This window comes from Protopterus annectens, chromosome 1.part0 (genome assembly GCF_019279795.1).
Source record: "Protopterus annectens isolate FY-2018-M chromosome 1.part0, PAN1.0, whole genome shotgun sequence".
Taxonomy (NCBI): domain Eukaryota; kingdom Metazoa; phylum Chordata; order Ceratodontiformes; family Protopteridae; genus Protopterus; species Protopterus annectens.
This window is the reverse complement of record NC_056725.1, coordinates 1,773,792,652-1,773,806,188: the sequence shown is the minus strand read 5'-3', so window position 1 is coordinate 1,773,806,188 and position 13,537 is coordinate 1,773,792,652. Positions and strand designations below refer to the sequence as shown.

Here is a 13,537-nt window from a genome sequence, read left to right as displayed (position 1 = left end):
AAGCTTAATGCCAAGAAATGTATAGTTATCCCCTTTGGGAAAAAAACATGTACCTATGAATTACCACATAGGTGACAGTACACTAAACTGAAAGTGTGATGAGAGACTTAGGGACACAGGTGGACAGTTGTCTCACCTTCGATAACCACATCGCCACAACAGTCAGGAAATCCTTCTGTGTGGCACACCTCATCACTAAGGGCTTTTCATCCAGAAAAAAGGAGGTCATTGTCCCATTGTACTCATCCCTCATTAGACCCATTATAGAGTACAGCGCCCCGTTTGGTATGTACCTCACAAGGCATCTGCAACAGCTGAAAGGCCGCAGAAATACCTCACTAAAAGAATCACAGGCCTAAAGCAGATGACCTATGCTGACCTTCTTAAAAAAAACTCCAGCTATACTCTGTCGCATATCATCTACTCAGAGGCAATCTCTGCTTAACATACAAGGCCATGTCAAACCCTGAGCTGTTGGACATGCTCCACTTAAAGAAATCCCAATCCTTCAGAGCCACACGCTTCAGGGATCTAAATCTTGTCATCACAATGAACAAAACATGCTGGAGGGATAGGTTCCTGACCCAGAGATTTCCCATACTGTGGAATAGACTGCCTATACGTGTCAAGCAGAGCACCTCCTTGGCCCTCTTCAAAAGGAACCTTGACGATTGGATGGGAGATAGGAAATTCACCCCGGGGATCATGTCAGTCACCCTGCTAGACAGGGGTCCAGGGAAGTAAATATTGTGGGAAGAAATATCCAGGGAATTGTTATGGCTAGGCTTGTATAGGCCCTAGGGCTGATAGCCTATTACCAACCTATGAACCTATGAAAATTACTAAAGCTAAGTGCCCCGTTGGGGATTCTGTTCTTGCACTTAACCAATGTCTCAGAAAGTAAATAACTGTCTCCACTGTGGAAAACAAATGCCACACCAAGGCTTTCATAATCTGTGTGTAACGTGTTTAGGCCCAAACCACAACGTCCCTGGATATTGGTTCTGTGCCCTATTTAATGCTAGGACCATCCATAGAAGAGCTGATTTTGTAGCTAGTCATTTCAGGGAGAGTAGTTACCAATGCAAATTTGCATCTGTCGGTCAGTCTACTGTGGGAATTCCTAAAAAGAGAAAAGAAAAGGAAAGAGACCACAGAAGGTTAGGCCCACAGACTACTCAAACCTGAAGTTAGCCAGCCTACTGTTCACTAGCACAGCGGAACTCAGGTGCATATGCAGCCCCTGGCGACAGCTGTACAGCCATCGCCAGCCTCTATTGAGACCCTTTTGAAGTCTGGCACATCGCTGGAGCAGGCTACTCCTTCTGAATTGTCAGGCGCCAGCCCCACAGTTGGGTCCGGAGCCGCTTTGCAAGCACTGGCTTCGGAGGAGGCCTTTTGGATGACCGATGCCAGACAAAGACCGACAGCCATGCCACCAGCAAAAACCGCACCTAAGCCCATTAAAACACTGAGGCCTAAGAACAAGGCCACTCCTAGGAAAGCTTCTTCCTCGGTGCTCAGTCACCAACTACCTACCACCCAACCTGCATAACCCCAACAGTTACTTAGAATGGCTGGGGATTTAATCGCCCTCATCAGGGGTAACCAGTCTGCTCATGCTACCCCAGCCAAAAGAAAAAGGGACCTTTCTCCAGAGGTGCTTTCAGAGCCAGAGTCAGAGGACTCTGAATTTCTGGACTCAGACACTGAACAACAGCCCGTGGCAGTCTTTGAGGATTCAGATGCTGAGGAATCCATTCTTTCTGCATCCCTTCCTGAGGACCTTTCCAGGAGTCTTTAATTTCCTCAGAGAGCATTTCCCTTGGGAGGCTCAGGACTACCCCCAATCAAAGAAGAGATTTAGAGAGTTCCTGGATGTACCACAACACAAACCCTTAGCCATTCCTTCCATTCTGTATGTGGTGGAGGATGTCTTCCTAGAGTCTGATCTCACCCCTGATACCCTGCCTCCTGCACCCAGAAAGCCTGATAGATATTACAGGGTGCCAGATACCCATAAGTATTTGCTCAAGAACCCTGCAGCTGACCCAGAGCTCATTACTCAGGGACCCAAGGGTGCTAGGGCCAGTTCCTCCAAAAATCCAATATCCTCTGACAAGGAGAGCAGAGCCTTGGGCCGATGGGGCAACAAGGTCTACATTTTGGCCCCCCTAGCCATTAGATCTCTCAATTGCCAATTCCGTATGCTTAAATACCAACAGAACACGCTGGAGTTGTTAAAGCAGAAAATGTTCACCTTATCAGAGAGTACTACTACCAGAGAACTAGGAGATCTGATTCACTCCAACTCTCAAGTGGCCAAGCATTCCCTGCATTGTGGATTTGATGATTTGGAAGCCTCTAGCAGGGCTGCAGTTTCTGGATCAGTCATTAGAAGGCATGCATGGTTGAGAGAGCAACCTTTGCCTGATCAGGTTAAATCAAAACTTTTGGACGCCCTCCTGGATAGGAAACAATTGTTCATCCCTTAGGCAGAGGAAGTGATTAAGAAAATGGAAGACAAGGCCACGTCAATGCAGATGGTCAAAGACTTCCTGCAGGTACAAATCCCCAGATTCAGTAGGAACTTTCCTACCAAGCACTGGTCCTTTCCTACCCAAGCAAAAGCTGTGCAAAGGAAAGGATGCAGAGATAGGCCCTCCAGGCAACAGCAGCAAAGCTGGCAGATGCCTAGACAGTGGACCTCTACTACGCCTAGACAAGGGAGTTCTAAGTTAACTCCCTACCCTAAGGACTCACAATGACTCCTCCTCTGCCCCTCCACAGGCTAGGAGGAAGGCTTTCCCTATTCTTAAGCAAGTGACAAACCATCACAACAGATCAGTGGGTCCTAAACATCATTTCCCAAGAGTACAGATTCACTTTCATAGAGAAACACAGATTTTCAGGGTTTCCAGACATACCAGCAAATAAGGGGACAGAGGCCATTCGCCAGATTCAACTGTGCTCAAAGAGCAATGGAGCCAGTACCAGAGGAACATGCTGGAAAAGGTTTTTACTCAAGTTTGTTCCTAGTACCCAGAAAAGTGGGCACTTAGCGCCCTACTCTAGACCTGTACACACACTCTCTCTCCTAGTGCCAAAATTCAAAATAACCCTTCAAAAACTCTTGCCAATGTTGGCACCAAATTCTTAGCTGTTGACCCTAGATCTGAAAGATGCCTGCCTCCATATCCCCATAAGGGAGTCCTGCAGGGATTTCCTACACTTCAGAGCAGGCTCAGAGCACTTTCAGTTCTCTGTTCTGCCCTTTGGCTTATCTACTGCTCCCAGAGTCTTCACCAAGTGCCTGGCTCCTATCATTGCCTTTTGCAGACAGCAAAAGATCCAGATTTACCCCTATCTAGACAACTGTCTCATCCAGACGGACATCACAGAGAAACTCTTGCAGGATCTTACCTTTGTCCAAACCCTCCTAACGTCTCTGGGTTTTACCATTAACAAGGAAAACCCCAATTCCAGCCCAGAAGACAGATAACCTTCTTAGGAGCTCTCCTGGACACATCTACCGAAAGAGCCTTCCTCTCCAGAGAAGCAGAGCTTTCTCCCCCTCTACATTTCTCAGCTAGCTTGCAGAACACACCTCATTGCAAGGAAGTTCCTGCAAGCACTGTTGTATATGGCATCCTGTTGGTGCCTTTGGCCAGGCTCCACATGAGAAAACTACAATGGTACCTCAGAAACCTATGGTGCCAACACTCAAGTCACTGGAGCACCAGCTGCCTCTGATGCCATGCTTAAGAAAGGAACTTTTTTGGTGGGCAGAAGTCTGTACCCTGAACAGGGGTCTACCTTGCACCCTTCCCCAAGGCCAGACCATCACCACCGATACCTCAGACACAGCCTGGGGGGGCTCACTTAGGAGACATGCACTCAGGGCATCTGGGAGCAGGGAGCTCTACCCTACATATCAATCTGAAGGAAATGCTGGTGGCACACAGGGCTATAATAGCTTTCAAGGTCCACCTCAGACCAGGAGTGTTCTTGATCAAAACAGACAATACCACGGTCATGTGGTACATCAACAAATAGGGGGAACACACTCCTACCCCCTTTGTTGCCTAGCTATGCTTATCTGGCAGACAGCTGCAATGATGGGACTACATCCGATAGCCTAGTACATTCCAGGGGAGCAGACCACCTCAGCAGAAGTGTCTTGAACCTCCAAGAGTGGCAGCTGCACAAGGCGACCTTCCTAAGCATCATACACCTCTGGGGGGTGCCAGAGATAGACCTCTTTGCAACAACAGAAAACAGACAGCTGACCAGGTTCTACTCCAGGAAGTTCCACCCACTAGCTTGGAAGGTGGATGCCCTCTCCTATCACCAGGGCAACCTGTTTGTGTACGCCTTCCCACCCTTGCCACTGATTCCCAGGGTAATTCTAAAGACCAGTGAGGAAGGGCCAAGGGCTATACTCATTGCCCCTGATGGCCCAGGCACCATTGGTACCCCTTACTCCTCAGCCTGACCAAGGAGCTACCAATGAGCCTGCCTCTCACAGAAAAGCTGCTAACCCAAGAAAAAGGGTCAGTACTACATCCAAATCTTCAAACAGCCTATCCACATGTCTTATACCCCAGTGGTGGATATCAGGCCACCTTTGAGCAAGCAGGTTCTGGATATCACTCTGGAGGCCCAACACCAGGAAATCCTATTCATCAAAATGGAAAAGATTTACTGCCTGGTGCCACAATAAGGATAAAAAAGAGCAGCCATGCCACACTCACGTTGGTTCTGGACTACCTGGTGGAGGTCGTGCAGAAGGGATTGTCATACTTCTCTATCAAAATTCATGCCTCAGCTGTCTCTGTTCATTCCCCTACAGAGCAACCTATGTTTTCCCATCCCTTGTTAAAACAATTCTTTAGAGGGGTGTCACACATCAGACCACCTAGAGGGCCACTCACTAGGTGGCCCTCTAGGTGGTCTGATGTGTGACACCTAGAGGGCCACCCACTCCAGCATGGGACCTGAACTTTGTCCTGGAAAAACTAACTTTACCTCCTTTTGAGCCAGATGCCTCAGCAGAGATGAAGCACCTGTCTTGGAAGATTGCCTTCCTGCTGGCCATAACCTCAGCCAGGAGGGTTTCTGAGCTACAAGCTCTCATGGCCATTGAACCTTTCATTATTTTCCATGCAGACAGGGTGTCTCTTAGAACCAACCCCTTCTTTATGCTTAAGGTGGTATCTGATGTGGCCCTTAATTAGGCTATCCATCTCCCTACCTTTTTCCAATCCCACAAAATAGAGGGGAAAGAATTCTCCATACATTAGATGTGCACAGACAACTTGGATACTATCTGGATAGGACCAAGTCTTTCAGAAAGACTGATCAGCTGCTGGTCAGCTTCGCCCTAGGGGCAGAGGGGAAACCTATATCCAAGCAGACCATTTCAAAATGGATATCACAATGCATCAATTTCTGCTACTCCTTTCATGGGAAGATACCTCCCAAATCAGTCAGAACCCATTCTACTAGGGCAGCATCAACTTCCACTGCCTTCCTTAGAGGCATTCCTACCAAGGATATTTTAGAAGCTGCCACCTGGATATCAGTTCACACCTTCACAAAACACTACCAACTGGCTATTTTCTACAAATCCAGGGCAGGCTTTGCTTCAGCAGTCCTGCAGGGCATTGTGGCTTCCACTTAAAAAGCAGTGCAAGCCTAGACTCTGGCTCCTTCCCTTCCTACCATCCTACTTTTCAGCTTTGGGAATCTTCCCACAAGTGATGATGGCAACAGTGAAACAGGAAGAACATTGTACAGCTGTGTACACTTACCATACGTTTGTGTATTCACTGTCACAGTCCTGTTTTCCTCCCACTTTCCCCCTCTATTTCCATCATAGCTAATGGCCTACCCCAGATTGGCCTTCTTCAGACCTTCTTTGCAGGGCTCCTATAGGTTGGGGGCAAGAAAAAACTGATGTAATGGCGTTGGCTGTCTCTCTTTATAGCCCTGACTACCTGACGTCAGTCTCAGGCAACCTGCAGCTGACACAGGAGGGAAATACTTTGCTCTGGTATTTGGGCCGACCGAGAGCTACAGGGATAACCCACAAGTGATGAATGCAACAGTGAATACACTCAGACATCTACATTTATGGTAAGTGTACACAACTGTACTTTCATGTGGTTGCTGTGAGGAGTCTGAACCTTTCTCCACTTCTCTGACTGTGTAGGTACCTTAGCTGTATATTTTTAGCAAACTCGATCTGATGTATTTTGGGGAAATGAGGCATTATGTGATGGAGAGGAGGAGCTTGAGCTTCGAATCTTAAGCTTGGAAAGTGTCCTAGTTGGATCCAAGGTGAGATCCGAAACCCACAGGTCGAGGAAGAATGACAATGGGGACAACACAGATGGAATGTTATGGTAAGAACATAACTTCCTTTCATGGAACATATACCCTCTCGGGGTGTTAAAACTCTCCATCTTCCTCTCTTAGGATAAGGGTTTTGTTCAGTGTTGTTCTTTTGCCAAGTTATATATTTTATCCCTTAATAATCCTAGATTTTCAAAATATGCATTTTATCAAATTCATAGATCCATATGTTCATATGTGTCTAAAGCAGGGGTGTCCAAACTTTTTTCACCAAGGGCCATATGCGGTAAAATACACAAACAGCCGGGCCACTCACTCGAGGTGAAGTACGTATTGCCTCACCTAGTTTATTTAATTTTAAGTAGACTAAATCAATCAGCCTACAACAGTGCTTTTCATAAATGGGATTTTTTTTTTAGAACAAAAAAGTTTGGCAGTTCATTCTCAAAACAGCTGCCTCTGATTGCTTCTGGATGGTGGTCCTTCTTGACAGACCTGGAGGAGGTGGGGATATAAAATAAATTGTATATTATATTTCAAGCTTGTTATGCAAATAAGTTTGGATTGTTAACAGATCAACTAATATTTGTTTTACAAATGCTATCAACATAAAATGATTACATTTATTAAGTAATAGGGCTTAATAACACATGGAACGTGTAATGTATTTTGAACTCAGGGGAACACGGTTGCGCTCAGTGGGAACAATGAAGTTGTGCTTTGGCCTGCAGGATTGCTGGCAGGTCTGGAGTCAGTTTTGTGGTTGAGATGCGAAGGACGTCACAGAGATGGTCATTGGTCATTTTGGTTCTCAATCTGCTTTTGCTCAGCGTCATCAGAGAAAATGTTTGTTCACATATGTATGTTGAGCCGAACAGACTCATCATACTTTTTGCGTGGCGTCTCATCAGAGGAAACTTGGCTTCTTCCAAGCTCCGGTAGAAGTCAGGTAAGGAGAGAAGCTGATGTTGATTCTTCAGAGAATCATCATCACTTCATTTCTATAAGTTCTAATTGCAGACTCTCTTCCACTTTTTCTGCATTTATCATGAAGGGAGTCGTGAATAGCTTGATATCGTTCTCAATGGTAGAAAAATCTTGGAAGTGCTGAGAAAATTCTCTCATGAGAGATGTGATCACAGACACATTTATCCCCTTTTTACCAGAGAGATCGGCCTTTGGAAATACAGATCTGATTTTGGACAGTGTGGGGAAGTGCGCGACATTGAAGGTGCGCAACTGTGCCTCAAACAGTCGGAGCTTCACACAGAATGCTTTCATGTGTGCGTGAAGTTGTCGGTACGCGTTGGTCTTTGCCTTGTAGTTTTTTGTTGAGTGTGTTGAGGTGTTCAGTGAGATCAACTAAAAACACCAGGTCTGCCAACCATAGAGGGTCACTCAGTTCATGAAGAGGTCGGTCCTTTTCTTTCAAAAACTGGTCGATCTCTGATCTCAGAGAATAAAACCGCCGAAGCACAGAGCCGTGACTTAGCCAGTGCAGTTCTGAATGGTAGAGCAGGTCCACATATTCAGCATTAACATCAGTTAAGATAGTTTGAAATTCTCTGTGGTAGAGATCTCGTACTCAAATTATGTTTACCATTTTCACAACAGTGTTCATCACATCGTTAAGCTGTACTGTCTTGGCACAGAGGGCTTCTTGGTGGATGATACAGTGCATTTTAACTGCTTCACCTCCACTCTCCTGCACCTTGGCGCACACCATAGAGGCCATTCCTTTGAGCTCACCTGTCATAGCTGGAGCTCCATCCATTTAACTCCACACAACTTGTCCTATTTAAGTCCTATCTTGTCAATTGCATTTGACACAGCTTCAAAAATGTCTTTACCCATTGTTGTGGTATGTAGACTGCTGAGATCAAGCAGCTCCTCTGTAATGCAAAAGTTATTGTCAACTCCCCACAAAAAAATGAATAAATGTGCGGTATCTGTGGCGTCTGTGCTCTCATCACATGCAATGGAGTAGAAATCAAAAGCACACATTTTGTCTGACAGTTGATGTTTTATGTTGGCTGACAAGTCTTCGATTCACCGCACAACTTTGTTCCTTGATAGGCTGACGCTGTCGAATTCTTGACTTTTTTCTGGGCACATTATTCCTGTAACTTTAGTGAGGCACTGTTTTATGAATTCACCATCTGAAAAAGCCTTACCATGCTGGGCAATGAGTTGAGCCACCTCATAGCTGGCTATTGTGGCATTTTCTTGAGTTTTTTTGGCATGGGAAAAATACTGTTGTTGAGCTAGCAAGATAGTTGTCATCTGCTTAACCTTCTGTTCTCATTCCACACCAGTGTAGGACATGTAGGTCTGATGTTTGGTTTCGTAGTGTCATCTTACATTGTACTCCTCCAACACTGCAACACTCTCATTACAAATCAAACGCACACACTTCCCCTTGACTTCCGTAAAGAAGTATTCATTTTCCCACCGTGTCTGAAATTTTCTACACTCACTTGCTATCTTGCGTTTCTTTGGTGTTGTCATTTTCAGTGCGCTGTGGCAAAATTTTTCTTTCCTTAATTTTGTTTTGTAGAGGAACTGCCTTGATCAACTCAGTAGCTCCACCTCTAGAGTTAAAACCAAGAGATGCAATACCACCAGGTTTCATGTGCAGGCCATATTCTGGTATATTTTTGGAATTTGCTGCGGGCCAATTAAAAATGGATCGCGGGCCGCAGTTGGCCCACGGGCCGTAGTTTGGACACCCCTGGTCTAAAGGATTTCTGAGCATGTATCACATGTTCAGTAACTTTGCATTACCTTTTGATCTATTCATTTCTTTAAGGGTGTATACAAAGTGTCTAGAACTTGTGATGACCTACTACAGACTGCAAGGTGTTCATGTGTCTCCTTATATAGATGATTGACCTTTCTTTGCAGAGTGTTTTTCAAAGTTTCAGGAATATCTCACTTGGTTAAGGGATTTGCTTCACAGATTGGGATCTAGCAGAATTTGTAGATGTCTTTTTTGTTGACCAATTGTATCTATGACATCTCGGTTCACACATGTTCTTCAACAGGAAAACGTAGATCTATATCTAGATTGATTCATGAGCTTTTCTACTTGCTGTCTCACCGAGGGGAATTCCCCAGAATTCTGAGTCTCATGGCATCTATGATTCTCTTGATACCTGTTTCAAGACAGCACATGACAAAAATTCATTGGTACCTGTAATTTCTGTGCTCCTAACATCTGCATCCCTTGATAATTCACTTTCCAGTTTTTTGATTTGTAAATAGGAATATTTTTTTTTGTAGTAGAATATATTTTTCAAGGTCTGGGACTCTCATTCTCCCTTCTAGCCCCAACAGAGTAAGTCACTGCATACACATCAGGCTTTGCTTGTAGAGCAGTGCCTAGGGGATAAAAGTGCAAGGTCTTTGGTGCAGATGAGCCGTACTGAAACACATTAAGATAATAAGAGATATTGGTTTTATAAATTCCTCAACTCTTTCTGGTCCCTGGGTCCCTTACAAGTTTTTACAGACAGCACCACAAGGATGTGTTACATGAAGAAGCAAGGAGGAGCCAATCATTACCTTCTGCAGACTAGCCATGGTTGTCTGGGATATAGATTTTCAGCAAAGTCTCCCTCTACAGGCATTTTACGTACTTTCAGAACAAAATTGTGTGGCAGACAAGCTGAGCAGGAGCAGGACAAATGCTGCCTAATAAGAAATTGTGTAAGCGGTCTACAGAGATTTTTCCCATCTATGAGAGCACTTTAAATAGATCTTTTATTTCTACTCTTAGCTATTGGCAAATTTCTGCTCCAGGGCCACATTCTTGAAGACTCAGAATACAGATGATTTTTTCTTTCCCTTGTACAGGAATTTTCCTGTGTGCTTTTCCATCCCTTACGGTTATATTCAGGGCCGTTTTGAGGATTCAGAAGGACTTTCCAAAGATTATTATGGTTACTAATAAAACAAAAGGAGCACTAGGATAGCCGTTTCCACTGCTATAAAATTTTAATGTAACACAACCACGTTGCCAGCACTAACACCACCGGTGGTGTTGTTGCTGGCAACCTGGTTGTGTTGCATTAAAACTTTATAGCAGTGGAAACTGCTATCCTAGTCCACCTTTTGTTTTATTAGTGTTATTTTGAGCATTATTTCCTCCTTTCATTGATATTATTGTGGTTACCCCCTTCTGGCCCAGGTAACAATGATTCTCCCTTCTTTTGGAATGGCTATGGGCTATTACCCAAGCTCCTCAGAGACTGGATTTACTGTCACAAGAACAGGAGTGTTTGATACATCCTGACCATAACAACTGTTACTGACTGCCTGGATCTTAAAGTTTTTATAACTTTCTGGCATTTTTATAAGGATGTGTGACATTTACAAAGGAGGCAATATATTCTGCTACTAAAAGTCATTTATTAGTAAAGGATAAAGGTTTTCTAGTTGGTGCCAGGAAAAGAACTAGCACCCAATTCAGGCCCACCTTCATTAATAATATTTAACTAGCAATATCTAGTTCTGCATTATTTGCATGAGTTACTATCCTCTGCATTATTTGCATGAATTACTATCCCATGACCTGTCTTTGTTCTTGATCAAGGTTCATCTGTTGGTTGTTTCATTATGTCTGCCCATAGATTTCCCCCTCTTTCAGTACAGTTTCATGTGAAAATGTTTTTGAAAGGGGAGTTGGATATAAAGCCTCATAGATTATAGGTCGCTGTTCCTTGTAACTTTAATATGCTGTTAGCATAAGTAACACTTGCTCTGTTCGAACCAAAGCAGGCTGTCTTGAGGTTCTTGACAAGGAATACAGTGTTTCTGATTGCTCAGACCATCTGCAAGATGTGTATCTGAGTTGTTAAGTTCTTATGGTAGGTCCACCTTGTCTCATTTCCGACAAATGTAGGATATCCTTTAGAACTAATATTTTGCTTATGTATCACCCTGTCTCTTACAGAACCTGATATAAGGGAGATAGGATACTTCTTACCTTGGATGTTCACAGACAACTCTGGTACTATATTGTCAGAACAAAATCTTGCAGAAACTTTGATCGGTTGTTTTTACAAGAAAAGGACAACCTGCATCAATTCAGACCATTTTCCTAATGGGTGTCTCTTGCTATTGCCTTTTGTTAAACCTACCATAATAAAACTGTTCATTCTCCCAGGACCTTGGCTTCATCTGTGGCTTTTTGAAAGAGTTGGTTTCTAGAAGTAATAGCAGCATGGTCCTCTGTGTACACCTTTACAAAGCACTGTGAACTACATTCCTTCACAGGTCTAGGACAGACTTTGCTAGGACCTTTCTCTAGGGGCTTCTGGACCCTCTTACTTACTCCCACCCACTCAGCATAAGCTATGGTAATCTACCAGTATAGCTTAGGCTAATGCAGCAGTGATCCATATGTAGAACATAATACAGTTGTGTAAGTACATGCTCAAATGATGACTGCAGTAGCTACCCCGTTTTTGTATGTTTTTACACGTGGTGTGGATGTATACTATTATTTTCCTACCTTGTCCTTCTCTGGGCTTTAGTGTCTCTCTCTCTTTCTGTTGGCATGAAGGCTTTGACGGGCTTGGCACCCATACATAATTTCTAGTCAGCTCACCTTGAACTGATTAGCTGGGTGCATGGAAGGTGCCCTGAAGCCTTAGAATCTTAGCAAGTTATAATCTCTATAGGATAGCCTTCTGCAACAGTGGTCATTCGAACATCTACTGTTACAGTAAATTTGCTGACACAACTGTACTTTACTGCATTATGCTTTCTCTAATGGCTCGTTAAATATTATAAATGAAGGTGGGATTCTCCTTTGTATTGATATCTACAGAGCAACCTTATGCCAGAATATATTAGAGCAGGCTAGGGTAAAGCTTTTACAATTCTAGGCAAAATGTTTTTGTGACTGTAGCTTTATTTTGTAGCGTTGTAGTGTCATATATACAGGTGTTCTTTTTTTCTGTTAAAACTTCCCAGCACTTGAGTGAATAAGAGTGTTGTCACATTAACATAGTTCAGCTGAATTTAATGTAGTTTTTAATCCTTGATATTTTATTGCCACTCAGCTATGTTGAAAAGTAATGTTATTTTACCACACAACGACTGTATGGCTCGCTTTCTCTTCATTTTTCTTTTTAACAAATAAGATGTGCATCTCTAATGCTTTTTATGTGCCCATTACATTATTGATTTTTCAGTGCGTGTCTGCCATACTTTCTCAGGGAAAAAAATCATTGGGTTGTTCCTGATGCATTTTAGCCACTTCTTTTTTCAGAATATGTCACTTTTCCCCCATACCGCTTTATAGTAACATTTTTTTATTTTAATTATTTTTATTTTAGGATCTTTGGCCTCCAGTCTTATTGTAGAATTTCTGCAGTTCTTCAATCTGGATTTTACTTTGGCAGTTTATCAACCAGAGACAAATACGGTAAGAGAACTCCTGGTTCATTATTTGTAATGGGAATTATACAAAGGGTAAATTCAATCTTGAATCTGATTAAAAGAGTGAGTATAATGTGGTGCCATTAAAGTTGTGCCTTTTCTTAGGGAAGGCAAAGAACAAGGTCCATGCTGCCAGTTGTCTGTCTTTATTTTTTTTCCCATTGTACCTGCAAGATTTTCCAGCCTTCCTGATCATCTTTGATCATCTTGCTGACTCATTTTCTGCCTAGTTAGCCATGTTCTTTTAGTCATGTTGAACACCTACAGCACCAAAATGGGTGGTGCCTGTTTACTTCAAAGCGGAATACCTCAGCAGTAACTCATACTTTGGCTGGGGTTATGAGCAAGATTCAAGTACTAGGAAGTGTCATCATCCTCAGAAATGTCATGGGTTCTGAAGTAGGTCCCTAAACCTGCTCCTAGTGGCTGACATGCACACTCATGCCATGGAGGGGGTTGCTATGCCCTCCGTTATTACCAAGCTCCCTACACTCCTGTATTGAGGGCTTCTGTGCATATGTTTGACATGACAAGGCTAGGCACATGTTCCCAGATCATTTGCTGCACGACATACACCTCTCTTTCTTCTAGTTGCTGGCAGTGTACCATTCCTGACCATCCCCTTACTTTTTCCTCCAGGGTAGGTGAGCTGTCATCAACTACTCACTCCCACAGTTCGTCACTAGCTCCTTAAATATCCATATTGGTAGCTGATCATCTCTTTGTGTCATGG

At 43.6% G+C, this 13,537-nt stretch overlaps 1 protein-coding gene across 7 annotated transcripts in view; it reads left to right on the top strand.

The window, feature by feature from the left end:
* CEP43 (centrosomal protein 43) overlaps positions 1-13,537 on the top strand; it is a 2,274,574-nt gene that overhangs the window by 409,993 nt on the left and 1,851,044 nt on the right. For all 7 annotated transcript variants that reach the window (XM_044069398.1, XM_044069434.1, XM_044069407.1 and 4 more), the window contains exon 4: positions 12,702-12,790. In XM_044069398.1, coding sequence (XP_043925333.1) covers positions 12,702-12,790 — 89 coding nt within the window. The remainder of the gene's footprint in view (positions 1-12,701; positions 12,791-13,537) is intronic.